The sequence below is a fragment of the Pipistrellus hanaki genome (genome assembly GCF_964339955.1).
Source record: "Pipistrellus hanaki genome assembly, chromosome: 5".
Lineage (NCBI taxonomy): Eukaryota > Metazoa > Chordata > Mammalia > Chiroptera > Vespertilionidae > Pipistrellus > Pipistrellus hanaki.
The window spans coordinates 65,584,473-65,601,593 of NC_140507.1; the positions used below are offsets into that span (position 1 = coordinate 65,584,473).

At 33.8% G+C, this 17,121-nt stretch overlaps 1 protein-coding gene across 2 annotated transcripts in view; it reads right to left on the bottom strand.

Moving 5' to 3' along the window:
• Positions 1-17,121, bottom strand: part of FBXO8 (F-box protein 8) — a 45,184-nt gene that overhangs the window by 9,585 nt on the left and 18,478 nt on the right. For both annotated transcript variants that reach the window (XM_084884627.1, XM_084884628.1), the window contains exons 3-4: positions 16,150-16,276; positions 297-415 (exon numbers count right to left, since the gene is read on the bottom strand). In XM_084884627.1, the coding sequence (XP_084740753.1) occupies positions 297-415; positions 16,150-16,276 (246 nt within the window). The remainder of the gene's footprint in view (positions 1-296; positions 416-16,149; positions 16,277-17,121) is intronic.

Here is a 17,121-nt window from a genome sequence, read left to right on the forward strand (position 1 = left end):
CGCTATTATTTTTAAATATTTTTATTGATTTCAGAGAGGAAGGAAGAGGGAGAAAGATAAGAAACATCAATGATGAAAGAGAATCATTGATGGATTGCCTCCTGCACACTTGGGGATCGAGCCTGCAACCTGGGCATGTACCTTGACCAGGGAATTGAATCATGACCTCCTGGTTCATAGGTAAATGCTTAATCATTAAGCCATGTTGGCCAGGCTTGTCGTATATTTTTTAAAGAAAAACAACTCATAAAAAATATTACTGAATTAATTTCTGATGAAAACTAATTTTTTTTTACCTTTCATCAAGATAGATTCTCAGCTTTTTCCAATTTAGTGTTCTTGTACAGAAGATAAACTTTGCTATTTCCTTTGGTGAATCGTCTAGGATACCCTTGGACATAAAGTAGTTCACTCCCTAAGGCAGAAATACAAATCTCATAAATAAAATCAGTCTTTAGTTATAAATTTAACAATTAGGCAATAGCAGAACAATAGCTATAAATTCTTTCTAACATTAATAGACTTTGTATAGCTTTAACATGCAAAATACAAGCTAGAACTTGAACTTAAACTATTACTGTGGCTGACAGTTTACATGCAATGAAAAGTAGGAAATTCAAAGTTAAGACTCCTAAAGAAATCCTAATTAAATTTTCTAGCTCATGTCAATTAAAACTAACTATACAGAAATGCAGCCTAAATTAGAGGAGGGTATTGAAGAGGGGAGGGAAAAACTACTATACAGACTTCAAAATAAGCATTATCACAAACACTTTTGCTGTCTAACAAAAAACACACACAATGATTTCTTAAAACTTAGATACATGTTCTAACACACTTTTCAAGGAAATAGATTCTTGAGAAGATTCTCCAAATAAAAGACTAACAACTTGATTCTGGAAAGAAAATAAATTATTTAACTTAAAGCAAAGTGGGCACAATTCCCGGGCAGTTTTGGGTTGTTCACTTTGGCTTTAAGCATTGCTATATTCTTCAAGAATTTAGCTCCAATACACACTCATGCAAAACATAAAACAAAGCAATTTATGTTTTCATAGGATTTATCTTTGAATTTCCTTTTCTCTGCATGCAAAGTTTTCCAGAGAAGCATTACCCATAATTTTGTATCTACTTTATAGGTTTAAAACAATGACAAAACATCAACATAAAATCAAACGCTAAAACCAATCAATGTTCTCTCATGTATATGGAATTCACATTCAAATAATTGCCTTATGTGGATTTGAATGTGCAATTATTGAAATAAAAGGCAGGTGTGTTTATTTCAACTCACAGTTATTCAGATACTTGCATTACCACGAATGCTTATGTCTGGATAATAGCACATTATGTGTTGTTAATTGACAGAGAAAATGACATAGTATATACACCCAACATATTGTTTTTACACATAAATGCCTTCAGCAATTCTTTCCTTTATAAACACATATTGCTCAGAAATATTAGACAAATTAAGAAATTGAAAATTGTAAGATTTTTATAAAAGACTCTTAAAACCCTCTCATAAAAATATTTGTAACTTGGTACCAGGAAGTAATGCTTTGAAAGGTTATAATTATTAATAAATTATAATTCAAAGATAAGGTTTTTATATAAAACTAATTGTATGAGGCATCAGATAATACCCTAATGAGTATTTTAATAGTATAAAAACAATCCTAAAGCACTGATTTAAAAAATGTATATAAAGAACAGAATGTGATGTCATGAAATTTTATCAACTCAATTGTAAGATGTATTTCAGACTGCAGCCTGGATACAAGGCTAGAGAATGTCACATGATCAAGATGGAAAGCCAATAATTTGAATAATTTGTTTGGAATGAAGCTTTCAGAAATTGTCTGAGGGGGCAGGACTAGAGTAACAATAATGCTTGTTCCATCCTTTCCTCCATTAGTTTGAATAACCGAGAGTTGACTGTATATTAATTGATTCACCCAGCAAAAATTGTCAGCATTTTAAATAAAATTCCTACATTTAAGAGAATAACAATATATCAGAAGTGCTTAATTTTAATCCAAGTGATTCAAAGATAAAATGTCAATTAAATATTATTTAATAGGTTATTTATTCATACCTACTTATAAATCAATAGCCAAGACATATAAAACTAATTCTAATTTACTTAAAAATTTATATAAAATATAAAAAACACTAATGATTCATTAAATAGTACATAAATCTCTAATTACATGATAAATACCATTTTAATATCATTTGATGCTCCTTAGTTATAAATTAACCCTTTGCACTCCGAACCATTCTGGACATTGGCTACCAGCTACTCGACGCTACTTTGCGGCGGACATGTGCGTTGAATTAACTCAATTCCCCGTAATCACTAATAAACTGCAATGTCCCCCCTTAGAGGGGACATCGCGTGATATGCTAGAATTCCGATGTCCCCTGAGAGGGGACAGCGGAGTGCAAAGGGTTAACATTGTTATCTACCTCAAGTTTCCTATCTAATAAAAGAGTAATATGTGAAATTGATTGTACCTCAGTCACGCCCACCAGCCAATCAGGAGCAAGTATGCAAATTAACCCACTAAGATGGCTGCAGCCATGCAAAGAGCAGGAGGGAGGCTTGGGTTTCCCTGGCGATGGAGGAAGCCAAGCTTTCCACCTGCCCTTGCTGGCCCAGGTCTCCACTCAATGCTACAAAGTTTCAATGATAGAAGATAAATAAATCCCAACAAAAATGGAGCTGAAGAGAGTAGGAGACTAGGGTTGCCCCGGAGATGGAGGATACCAAGTTTCTGCAGCTCTGGCCTGCCTTGGCTCTGCTTAAGGCTACAAAGTTTCAATTATAAAAGATAAATAAACCCAACAGCAATGTCTGCCACCATGGAGTGAGCAGAAGGCTTGGCTCCACTCCAGGCTACAAAGTTTCAATTATATAAGATAAATAAACCCCAGATACCAGGGCCTCCACTTGGGTGGCCGGAAGGCATGGCTGGCCTGCAAACTACCGCAGGCCCCTACCAGGCTGCCCCACACCCCAAGAGAATACCCACCCTGATCTGGGACACCCTTCTGGGCAAACAGGCTGGCCCCCACCCATGCACCAGGCCTCTATCCTAGTGGCTGGCAAACTGTGGCTCCTGAGCTGCAGTTTGTCAACCACTCTATCCTATCTAATAAAAGAGTAAAATGCAGATTGACCATCACTCCAACACACAAGATGGCTGCCCCCATGTGGACACAAGATGGCCACCACAAGACAGCCAGCAGGGGAGGGCATTTGGGGGCAATCAAACCTGCAGGGGAGGGCAGTTGCGGTTGACCAGGCTGGCAGGGGAGGGAAGTTGGGGGCGACTGGGCCTGCAGGGAAGGGCAATTAGGGTGGACCCAGGCCTGCAGGGGAGAGCAGTTGGGGGGGGGGGGGGGAGGTGAGTACCAGGCCCTAGGGGAGGGCAGTTAGGGATGACTAGGTCGGACATCCCTCGAGGGGTCCCAGATTGGAGAGGGTGCAGGCTGGGCTGAGGGCTAGCCCCCCTGCCCATGCACGAATTTCATGCACTGGGCCTCTAGTGTATTATAAAAATACACTGTTAGTCATTTCCTTTTTTATGGATTACATGTTTTGAGACTTTAATATCTAACCTAACTTGCCCAGGCTTGAACATGTGCAAAAACAATATCAATAGAAATGCAAAGGACATCTTTTAAAAAAACATGAAAAAGAAACTCATATGCTACAAATCCAGAGGATAAGTGAAAGTTAAAGACAAAAATAACTGATGTTTCTGGCTTAGATGCAGAGAGAAATGACTGACAGAAAAAAATAACTGATAGTAAAAATCCCATAGGTTTTAGAGGGCATTGAGTTGGAACAGTGATGTGGTTGGTATTAGAAATGTTGATAGATACAACTAGAAAGGTACTGTAGGCAGTTGGCAATTTAATAATATATAAAGAAAATAAATAGGGTTGAAGGTACAGACTAAGGATTTTCAATAAGAAGACTCATTAAGAGAACAAGTAATGAAGAGAGCAGGAATAGAATAACGCCACAGAGGGTAAGGGTCTTGGACGTGAAAAGTATATAATGCAATGATATACTCTGTTTCCCTGAAAATAAGACAGTGTCTTATATTAATTTTTTCTCCCAAAGTTACACTAGGTCTTATTTTCAGGGGATGTCTTATCTTTCCATGCGCTAGGTCTTATTTTCGGAGGATGTCTTATTTTCGGGGAAACACGGTAGTATAGTAAGAGGAGCACAGTGTTAAGAAGGACCAAATTTTGGCTCTTCCACTTAATGATTATGTTAACACTTAAAGATTCATATAAAAATGGGCCTTCCTTCCCCTGGCTGCTGGCAACATCTTGGCTCCAGCTGGAGTTGTCTTTCTGCCTTTCCAAGCAGCCCAGAGGCCTGGAGCAGCCTGGAGCGGTGCGGAATGCCTCCGTTGTTGCCATGGTGACAACACAAGGATCCCGCCCTGCCCCCAGCGCTCAGCACCTGTGTATGCAAACTAACCTGCCAGCTTTGTTGGGTTAATTTGCAAACTCACTCCTGATTGGCTGGTGGGCATCACGAAGATACGGTCAATTTGCATCTTACTCTTTTATTAGTGTGGATAAACAGTTTACTCAGGAGCCTTGGTTTCCTAATCAATAAAAATTAAAAGGCTATTGTGAGAATATGGAAGTGCCTCACATAGAACATGGCTAGTTTCTTTTGCCTTTTAGATAGCCCAAGGAGACAAAAATGGGAAAGAGGGCATGGATTTGGTGACTGAGAGAAAATAAAGTAGTGACTTTCAAGATCTCTTTTAAAAAAGTAATGGGGACTTCTGAAGTCCAAGTAGAAAGCTTAGATGCAGAGAGAGTATAGTATTCCACTAAAATTTATTATGCAAATGTAGCACAAAGAATTATATAATAAAATTAGGGTAATGAGCTGTTTTGAAGTCATTTGTTAGGTGGCAAAAAACAAATAATTCAAGAAAACAAACAAGTCACTAAAACTATCATTAAGAAGTAATTTAGAATGAAGAAAAGATGTGTTGGAGCTAGTCACCTATATAATGCATCTCTCCATTTTCTTCTCACCGTGAGAATGACTTCCCACATAGTAATTCATGTTTTAAGATATATCTACTTTTTTTTCTTCTATTACATACATACTCCTTATGTTCTCTCACCTTTTAAAAAAGCCAATTTAAAAAAATCAAATTACTATATCCACAGTTGTGTTTCACAAGCAAATTTACCGTATATATGTTCAGAACTAAAAATATATATTTAGGAACAGAGAGAATTCTAAAACACTAGGCATGCAAAGCCAAATAGGAAAATATTGACTTTTGTGGTAAACTTATAACTATTATTAAAAATAAAAGTATTAATTTAAAAATAGTACTGTTAGAAATTAAAATACTGGCTATCAGCACAAGCACTTGGCAGGAACACTGTGTAACAGTTGGTCAATAAAGGAAACCATTAATAAAACAACACTGTAGCATAGCAGGGAGTACCCTTAATTTATTTTCCTAAAAGACAGCTTAGGATATACAATTAGATTTAGCTAGTTTTGTTCAAATCTGCCATTGTATACAATATGAAAAACCAGTACCTTGGCTATTACATTTTAGGCAATAAACCTGTACTTAGAGCATTACATAATAAAAAAAGCAAAATGGACAGTGTATTTAATTTTCTTTTACAAAAAAACCTGAAGACTTTAAAAATAATAATCCTAAAATCTATAAATTTTATACAAATTTATAAAATAAAAACAGTTCAATCTAGATTTCAAATGTGTTTTTTTTTTCCAATATGACACTAATATATTAACATTTAAGTATACATTTTAACCATGGTGAAATAAAAAAAAAATTGAAATGCAATATTTTCACATCAAATGCAATGATATAAAAATTGGGAAAGACAATATATGTTATGAAAACTTAAAAAAAATAATTAGCACATCAGAGGACAGCCCTCTATAGGTCAAATAGTATTCCCATTGTCTTGTTTGAAAATAACAGCATCGATAATTAAGATGACTTCTAATACCATTTCTTCTTTTTCATAGTGGTTTCAGAATTACTAAGAAAAATGTTAAATCAATTAATTTTTATTCAGTCCAGCAGTTCTCATTTCCCCTATTTAATCATATAGCACATTCTATCGTTAAGGGGGATGGGGGTGGGGGACCACATAGAATTTGCATAGGTAAAATTTACCTAGGGATATGTATTCTGCAAATAAATATCAACATCTTGCTTTAGAGTTGAAGTAAAATAAATGCAGAAGATTACAATATGGGCAAGTTTAAGACTAGGTATCTGTTTTTCGTCCTGTCATTCCAGTTCATTCTACTCACTAACTTGCCTTGTTTTCTCCCTTCTGTAAGTTTCCATGCCATATCCTATGTGTAACACTGACCCTAGCACATACTTTAGAAATGTCACACAATGCTTTTACTCATGGTAATCCAACCTACTCCTACATATAATTATTGCTATTCTCAATTCAGGCACTAGATTCAAAGTTAACAGTAAAAACTATGCCAAAGTTTTTAAAGTGGTCTTATGTAGAAAGATTGGTTTAAAGGAGTAATTTTTCCTCTTACTGAGGTACCCATAATTAGGCTACTCACTGCAAGGCTCTGTGTGACTTCTGACTCAAAGGAAAGGAGGCACTGGAAATTGGAAAATAAATGTAAATACAATTTTGATGTTAGTTTGAAAATCTGAGCTGCAGATTAAGTTTTGTTTCTTCCCTAGGAAGAAGAGAGAGCACACCCTGTCCATACTCCCCCAATTTTAATAGAGAAGTGACAGTGTGGAGAGAAAAGAGAGTGCCAATATCCCGTAGCCAATTCCTGAAATTAGTCAGAACGTCACATTTTATCTGGAGGATAAGGAAGGTCAGACTATTCAGTTTTCAGTACGGAACATGGAATGAAATCAGTTTATTTATGTAATTGTTTGAATTGACAAAATTTCATCTTTCAAGAACAACTTATGACTTTTCAGTATATTAATAAAATGCACAATGCTCAGAAATTGCCTAAAACAGTAACACATACACCCTAAATTATTTGTAGCCAGAAGAAGTTAATAGGAAATCTCATATTAAGGAGGAATAGTTCAAAGAAAATTAAAAGAAAAATGGGAAATCCCCTCTAAGAGAGTCCAGGGAAAATGGAAGAAAGGTGGATCGACCTTTCTAATTCTTTTTCACAGGAGAGAAAACAATGGCATTAGACATAATACAGGAACCTCAGTATCTAAGGTTTTAGATAACAACCAAAAAGTCATTAATTAGTCTTAATAGCTTCAAACAGAAAAAGAGCCACATCTGTGAGTTTTAATAGTCTCCAAAAGAGTCACACCCATGACTGGGATAGAACAATAAGATAAATATGAAATTACTTCCTAATTGATAAATTACTACTAACAATTAAATATAGCAATCATTATATTGACAAAGTTGTTGGTAGTTGAGATAAGCTTCTTGAAAATGTTCCTTTTATCTCTAAGATGTCTGAAAATTAACAAAAGAAAACATTTTTATAAAACTCGAGATATAACTCTATTAGGTGAAGGCATGATTAATAACAAGTCAAACTAATGAGAAAATGACACAATTGAACACCAATGTTAGCTAATTTAAAAACTGCATTTGCAATGTGCATCTGTATTGATTTAAATGACTAACTCTACAATTTTATCATGTTACCCACAGTCTAAGATGTACACTTATATAAATATTTAACAGCTCTTAAACAATTTCAAAATAGCATTAAAAAACAACAAATATTAATAGTAGAAAAGAATGGAAGCAAGTTGGGAACTAAGTGGTAGTTCACTGCCAGCACATGAATGTACTTATTCATGTAATTAAAGTATCTGTTCATCCAAGACACGTTTACTTTGAACATAATTTTGGACCCTCAATTACTGCTTAAAATGTCCTCAAAGAGACTAAACTAAGTAGCACCACTGAAACAAAAAATAACTACGTAATATTTGCAAAAAACTGCTTATCAGATGTCAGGAAATGAAAAGAACGGCAAAGAGTATCACCATCGAAAGCTAGGAGATATTGGTGTGACCAATGCACATACTTCATGAAGGACCAGCATCAGGTGTCAATATTTATCTACTAGATAAAAAAGCTCCCAAAAAGGAAAAAAACAAAACAAAACAAAACCAGAGCCTTGAGCTGTGCCTGACTCTTGGTAGTATAAGTTGTAGTTGGACCTGTAGTATAAATTTAAAGCTACATTCTGGTGAGCACTCAGAAGTACTAAGCTCTTAGTATTATAGCACTAAACATAATTATTTTATTTAATCTTCAGAACGCCATAATGATATAGGAACTATTATTTCTCCATTTTACAGATGGTGAAACTGAAGCACAAAGAGTTTAAATAATTTGCCCTAAGTGAAAGTCATATAACTAGTAAGTGGAGAGATAATAGATATTTGTTGAATGAATATGAATATATATCTGTAAAAGATTCCAGATGACCTTTAAGAAAATCTGTAAATTTAAGGGCTATCTAATTCAACTAAGGGGAAAAAAAGAAAAACAATTAACAACAATAAAAACCTATAAATTATACCAAAAATCTAGTATGCTATGAAATTATAAACTCTCAAAGTTCTGAATCACCAGTCCAAATAATAAAAACCAATATATCATTTTGACAATACAGTTAACTGCTAATGACCAAAATTGGTTCACAAGGATCTAAAACTTTGATTATTAGGAAGGAATCTCTAAACATTATAATAACATATAGGAAAATCATATAATCTTATGAATAAGTGTACACTACAATTGGTGTGCTAAAAAGTCACATTTAATGTAGCGTTTCCCTCAAACCCCCATATTTCAAAAGCTACAATTAAATTGAAGGATGCTGTATAATTGTGACATCCAAGAATTGAGAAAATAATTTTCTTTTAGATTTTTTGTTACAAAATTTATATTCTGGAATGACATCTATTGTGATGTTGGTAGTGGCAATTGCCATATTTAGGAAAAGTCATAGGAGGGACAACTACCTTGGACACTAAAGCTGAGAACAAAAATCTAGAAACTGATGTCAATGAGAATGAGATATTCTGATGTCAAGTTTCATTAAAACAGTGGTCACATGAGATAATAAAGAACATTTCAGAGGTCTCACAGTGGTCAGATAGGATATGAAAGGAAATAAAAGGCAAATAAAATTGTATTTGAAATGTACTCAAAATATTAATACAATATTGCAAATGTCTAGATATATCTAACTTGTTAACAAAATTCAAACAAAGTAAAAAATATTGCTCATTTTAGCACTTCACACTTTAAAATTTGTAATATAGGTCCTGTGGTGTTAAAATATTCTAATTTGATTCTTTCCTTTAGTTCAAAGTCCTGGATTACCCCACACATTCCACACTAAATGAGGTAACGAGTTAGTATCTCCCAACGTATAATGAAGAAGACAAAAGAAAAATTCATCAAGTGTTTCAACTGAAGAATAAACTATGGAGAACTACAGGCTTAAATCTCTTTTTCAATTAGAACACATGTGTCAAACACAAGGCCCGAGGGCCAAATCCAGCCCGCCAGGCCTTGCAATGTGGCCCGCACCGCGCTGCCATCACTGCACTCCGCTGTCAGTTTATGACATTGTCAGTTTATGACTGTTCAGTAAACCATTCGGCCTGCGATTTAGGCTGGATTTTAGATTTTGGCCCCTTCTCTGATTGAGTTCGACACCCCTAAATTAGAATATGGCTATAAAACAGCCTGGGAAATCTGATTCTCATTTAAGCTTCTAAAAAGACGAAGTCTACAAACATTCTTCAGTGAATTGATCCTAAACCACATGTCAGAATGACTCAAGAGTTGAGAGAGGGTGGCCATGATATATCATGGTCAGGGCAGAGCGTAGAATAAAGTTAAATAAAGAATAAAATAAATCTTTATACTAAATAGACATAGGATAAAGTTACTTTCTTACATAAAATCAACATATATAAATTAGATTAAAAGAAGTAGATAGATATACACATAAATACCAATACACATCATGCTGTCCTTGAAATTGTAAATGGTCTGCAGTTTAGTATGACTTGACTAGTTGTAACCAGATTGAAAGTATTAACTTATCTAGATAGAGGATAATATTTAGTCCCTGAGAGGCACAGTTTTTCACTTTGACTCTCATATCCAAGGGAAGGGACATTGCCAATGAACTTGTGCATTTTGGCTCTTCTGGGTAAGCAATTCTTAGGGAGCAGAAGCTATATTTGGTGAAGGACTCTTTTCACTGTCAATTAGCTCCTTTTGCTCTGGTCAAATTCTCATCAGCAAATCTGGGGATAAAATTAATTTGCTAATGAGAAACAGCATGCTTATTTTTATAAAAATGTGTCTGGGATTACATATCAGACTCTTGCAAGTTTAGGCAATAGCAGTAATAGTGATGAGGATGAGGATTAGGCAGTACTCAGATGTGTTTGACTACAAACAACAGGAATCTCAATTCAAAAAAAGTAAAGGAATTTATTGCCTTGCATAAAAAGAAATTGCAAACTAATATGTTTCCAGGATTGTTAGGCTCACTCATAGTATCATGGACCTCCATTCTTTCTTTCTAATGTGCCATTCTCAGCATGTTGTTCACACCTTCATGGCTGCTGTTGTTCCTATCATTACATCCTCATACACCAATGCCCAGAGTGTGCATGTACATATGTGTACACACACATACACTTCTCTTTGTCTCTTTTTAAAACCTAAAAAAAATCTTTCTTTACACCATCTTCTTCAATCTCACAGGTCAGAATGGATTAAATGGATGTCATGAAGCTAAGGGGAATAGAATTAACATAATTAGCTTGGAATAATCTATATTTGACTTCTGAGGCTGGGGCTGGTTTATAGTGAGAGTCGAAATGATGGGATTTCACTGCTGCCTATATAAGGGTACCGTGCTTTCTTTTTAGAAATGACTTTTATTATAGGATATAGTGGTATTAGAAGGAACTCTAAGATATCTCCTGACTTCTGCCTCTTGTTTTCCCCACAGTGTGCCTGCCGGTAACTATTCCCTCTGGTAATTAGGCCTAATCACCTCAACCACAGCATCATTACCTACCCTCACAGCCTTTTTGTTTGTTTGGTTTGGTTTTGGCTTGTTTGCTCAGAGGCAGAAGGACCTAATATGGCCAGAAGGTAGTTTCAGCAACCAATTGGAATTGTACCTCTGTTGCAATATTTCCCCCTTTGGGTATTAAGGCCTCTAAAAAAGCAGAGTCCAGAAATAAGGGAAGCAGAATTACAAATTTTCCAAGTGGCTCTACTAGTAAAAAATAGTGCTGCAGATGCCTGGATGCCTGCCCAAAGGCCATTTCACTCTTCATTGCTTCTAGCAACTCAGTCACAGTTACTAAATCATGTTAAGTTTAGTCAGTCATGTAATCCTTTCTATTCTGTTCTCTGTTGTTCTAGGGGTGTACATTTAATTCAGTTGTGTTCATAAGAAATGAGCATAAGTACAGTGGGGGCTCCTGAAAAAGACCCCCTTTCGCCAATAAGCAGAAGGAATTTGAGAAGTTTTTTGACTGCCTTCTTTGTGCTGAAGGTATTTTCACATGAGAATGAGATACTTTGAGCAGTGGTAGCCATCTTGTTATCAAGAAAGGGCAAAAGTCAACACACTGAGAGTCCGGAAATAACTCTGGGATACCCATCTCTGGGTGTCATTTGAAGTAAATAAATGTATATGGCTTAAGACATTATTAGTTAGATTCTCTAGTACTTCAAGCCCCAGACACCCTAGCTGGAAAAGTGGGTACTGCAGGTAGATCATAAAATGTGACATAGGCTGAGTAGACAAACAAATTGAAGAGCACTGGGGATAAATTATTCCTAAATCTATTTTCATTTATAACATAAGCTAAGAATTTAGGAAGTTTAGTTTGTCTTTCGTTCTTTATGCTATCAGACACTGTGCAAAGTATATCTTTAACTTACTACCAAAGAATACATGCTATCTGTAAATTCTGATACCAAATCAAGATTTTCTAGCAATAAAAACAAAAGTTCTTTTTCATCACTGTTACTATCCTATGAAGTAGTGATAATGAAAAAAATCAGTAAGATTTAATTTCAGAGATATTACTCATAAGAATTGAATATAAATGCTTGTTTTCTTTCCTTTAGTGGAGAACTCCTACAATTTCCTAATTATATTTTAGCTGTTCCAACAACAAACATTATATGTTATCTTAAAAATAATTATCTTATGCATTTCCATCTAAAACATATGCACAGGTCAAATTTAAAATATTTCTCATAACAGGTTCTACCCAAGATCAATTTAACAAAATGCATAAAACTGTATGCATGTGGGTCTTTTTGAATAAACACAGAAAAAAAAAAGTGCTTATATAGTTAAAAATAAAGACTTCTCTTAGCTGACCACAATGAGGATATTATGTTTAAAAACTTTTAAAGAACATACTTAGACAAAAATAAACCTATAATAAAGTTTCAAAAACCATGTTCACTATCATTTTTTCAGACTAAATTTAAAAATAACTAGGTCAAGAAAATGTTCAATTCTAAATGGAGCACGAAGAATATAGCTGACTGGATGATAAGTAAAATTACTTTATTACAATATTTCTAGTGGGATAAAATCAACACACGGAACTGGTACATGCAGGGGAAATACAGCCTAATGTAACAGATGGTTTGTAGCACATTCCTTTACTAGAATGTGGTCACCTGCCACAAAGTACACAAGCTCATGCACAAGATCAAGACTTTACATACAGCTGAGATCACAATGGCATGCATACAACAACAGCGTGCTAGATAAATCGTACCACGGACTGTGCAGATCTTCGCCCCCACCCCAGTTGCTGTGGAGTTTGGTTACCCATATCCGTGACATGAACGATGTCCTTTGGAGAATCTTGTTCCCTGTGGCTGTAAGTATTCTTATTTTGATAATATTTTAATGATGCTTGCTATCAAATGTTAAGTAGAGAACTAGAAATTATGGAAAAGTAGACTATCCTTTTTTTTTTTTTACAATACTGAACAATTATATACATCTTATCTCAAGTACTTACAATAAACACCACTTACATTTAAATATACCATCAAAACTAATTTATTTCTTAGGCTTAAATTAAGCCAAAATAACATATCTGATGACAGTGCTCCAGTGAGGAGATAAGGGGGGGTGGGGGGGAACCCTCCAAAAAGCACTAATTTTTAGCTCTCAAAACACGTGGCAAAAGTCTTCTAAGTATGACTAATGACTCATACAGAGAAATTTTACATAAAAAATCCATTCGGATATCCCTTTCAGTTAGGTGATTTCAATTCTGAAGGCCTGACTTGGAAAAACAAGCAAATTGCCATTAATTATTTATATTGATTAATGAAAGAAAATATGGACTATAGTGATTAAAATACTTCCCCTCATTTCTCTGCACCTAGAAGTACATTTCAATATCCTTCTTTGCCTATTAATATCCTAAGTACATTCAGATAAAGGCAGAATTCTATTTTGCTATTAGGCAACACATGCTAAGTTACTAATGCTCATAAAAGCACAGAATCAGAATTCCGGGACCACAGGTCACTGTGAATGGTTCAGCTCTATGCCTTTTGGCAGCACTATGTGCCCCTTTCAGAACAGGGAGTTCAATGCTTCTGGAATGCTCCAGGATATCTTTAAATCAGGCCAGGGAGTGGGGGGAAGGGGGGGGGGAAGAAAATACAGCCAACTCTCAATAACAAAGGGAGGTAGGATGGATAAGTAATTCGGAAGACCTAAGAATCTTTCTTTAATTAGTATCTTCAATCCCTCTCTTAGCAAACATTTGACTTAAAACTTTAAAAATTTTTGTGAGATAAAAAAAATAAGACTTAATTTTGTCTCTTTTCTCTGCCCCCTCCCACTTCCAAACACTTTGGGGAGGTATAACAAAACTCTATAATCTAACATGTAGCTGCAAAGATAGGGATTATATTTTGACATCTAGTTTTTCCAAGTTAGATATTTAAAAATATCCATCACATTCTAGTATATAAGGGCCTATCTATATTTTCATCTTTGCATAAAAAGAATGGCTTTATAATTTGTTTAAAAAAATTGGTACTCCTTCAGTAAGAAATAACTACCACAATCAGTATCAATAGCTACATTCAACTTTTCTGACTTTTATAAATCTATAACTCAGTACTTACCAAGTTACATTTTCTTATAATGTAACATTTGCAAGTGATATTAATTAAAGATGACAGTTTTATCCAACATCAGCATAAGTCATGACAGGAGTCAGCATGCCTTAAGAAACTGGACATAATAAGACTGGGGCATGTAATAGCCTCCTTTTCCTGATTCTTATGTATATGAGTGAAACACTACATTATTCTGCTTCAGTTCTCCTCCATTAATCACCATTCAATTAACTCAAGAGACTGATGTGAAATATATCTTACTATAAAGTTCATCATATGAACTGTTTTAGTTAGCATCAAGTAATGCCTAATTCTAATAAACAAAAATAATGAAGTCCTGAAACCATGCCATTCTTCAAAAAATATAATGTGGTCAGTTAAATCTCTTATACAGAGTAGGTATTAATAGTAAAGATCAAAAAGGAGACATGCTAACTGTTGCTATATATTTAGATAGAACTTGAATTTGATAAAAAACAAAGTAAAATAAGTGTATTTTATAATAATAACATCAGAAAATAATTGCAACAAAATGACAAGTTATAAAAACTAAATTTATAATAGTTTATCTACTCATTTGCCTTCTAAAAATGATTAATTTATAAAAACCAATACTGGTTTCAAATATGTAATTTGAACTCTAATTTATTATAAATCATCCTACTTTCATACAAAGTACCAGTTTGCCACTTATTAAAAATAAAAACTCTTTACACAGTGGTAAAAAGAGAGGATAAATATTGTAATTTAAATATTTATACCAGACTTTGTTATATTTGTGGGGATAAAACAACTTATAATGTGTAAGTATCGGCAAACCTTTGTAGTGGTGTTATGTTTTATTTTTCATTCATGTACCAAAAAAAAAACAAACAAAGAAAATTATATGTAACAAGCAAAAATTAATTTAACTTTAAAAATATGGTGTCATTTGCATTATATGAATATTATAAAATTAGGATTTCTGTTTAATATTTAAATATTTTGCATGGGAGAAGCATTTCTCTAATTACAACAAAGCAAAAGTTAAGATATTTAAAAAAACATTTGTGTGATTTAAATAGCCTTTAATACCTTTACAACAAATAAGAGGAAAAAGTTGGGTTTTAAAAATTAGGTAAATTAAAATAATTGCCAGTTAAGTTTTTCCACAAAAAATAATACACCTAGAACTAGTAGTTCTGAGTGCTCTATAATTGCTATTAGATTTTTAAGATAAATCTAGTATATATTTAAATATCTATCTAAAAATTTTAACCTTTTCAGGATATATTAAAATGAGAATGAGGAGGGGAGGGCAAATCAGTGAAATAATTTTCTTTCGATCATTCCTATGTATTATGTTAAGAAAAAGTTAATTAACTATTAAGCAGTTATTCTTGCTTCTCCCACTCTCCATTTTTCCTGGGTTTATTGTCTTTAAAAAAATTAAGTTATGAATACAAAATTATTCAATTTTATAACAATCTAAAAGCAGTTTCTATTTCAAATGAAATTAGATTGTTAAAGGCATTATTTAAAAAAAAAAACCTTTTGATGTGTTGAAAACTAGAACAATGTATTTTATGATTATCTTTGATAAAAGTAGCATTGTTATTGAATATAAACAAAGCAAGAAGAAAATGTGGTAAATAAACTTCAATGAACATATTTTATGTGCTCCAATATCTCAATCAGGTCCAGTAGAGGACTGCATGTGTCATGGAAGTTGCCTTATAATGTGAGCAGGCAGAGATTAGGACGTGACATGGTAAGGTAAAAACAGCAGTAAGTCAAATACTGGGTTTTGCAGTGATTGAAAAGGCACGTGCAGTGACTTGTGATTTTACTTGCAAGTTTATTGGAAAAATGCAACAAGAAAGTAATAAAGTTCAACTATTACAAATATTCAAGTTCTTCACTTACCTCATCAGGATTGGCATTAAAGGTGAGGCTGCCTTCATCCAGCTGCATATATAATTTTCTAAAAGAAAATCCTATAGGTGGGTTCTTATTGTATATGGAACAGTGACCCCAAGTGGATTTACACAACCTATAAAAGATAAAATAAAAAAGAAAACATTGCCATATTTAATTTCCCAAGTTAAATGTGTATAAACATGATAAAATAGTAACATGAAATGATATAAAAATAGATTTTATAGCTCTAAAGTTTAAAATTTTTAATTTTATGCTTTTAAAATTTGTTTACTAGAGTATAATAGACAAATGCCTTCAATTTAACAATTCTGGCAGCACATAATAAATGTGGGTAATAAAGATCAATAATATTCCTAAGCACTATCTGAAGCAAATATAAACTAATAATAATGATAGCTAACACTCAAGTGCTTACTAAATACCAAGCACTAATTAAAACATTGTTACAGTATTAACTTGCTTATTAATCTTTACAGGAATCCTATGATGTTGGTGCTATAGGTAAGAAACAGATGCAGTAAAAAAGTTGTCCAAGGTTGCATAGCAAATTTGTGTAGAGAGAGGATTTGAACTCAAGGAGTCTTATTCCAGAGCATGCAATCTTAACCAAGAGCTAAACAGGATTAAGTAAAATATGTGCTGTATTGGGACATAAAACTGAATGGGGCAGGGAGAGATGGGAAGGAGAAATTGCTGGGCAGAGGGACAACATTTTTAAACTATATATATATATATATATATATATATATATATATATATATATATATATTCACAGGCAAATTATACATTAAAATTGTTTGTAATTTCAATACATGCATCAAAAGCTGTGACATAAAGCATCACTATTTTTAAAATACTGCTTCAAAACACTGGCTCTTTACTATCACAGAGATAAATGATTGTTTAAAAATTCATTAAAACCCAAATGCTAACAGCTTATATTTCAAAACACACTAT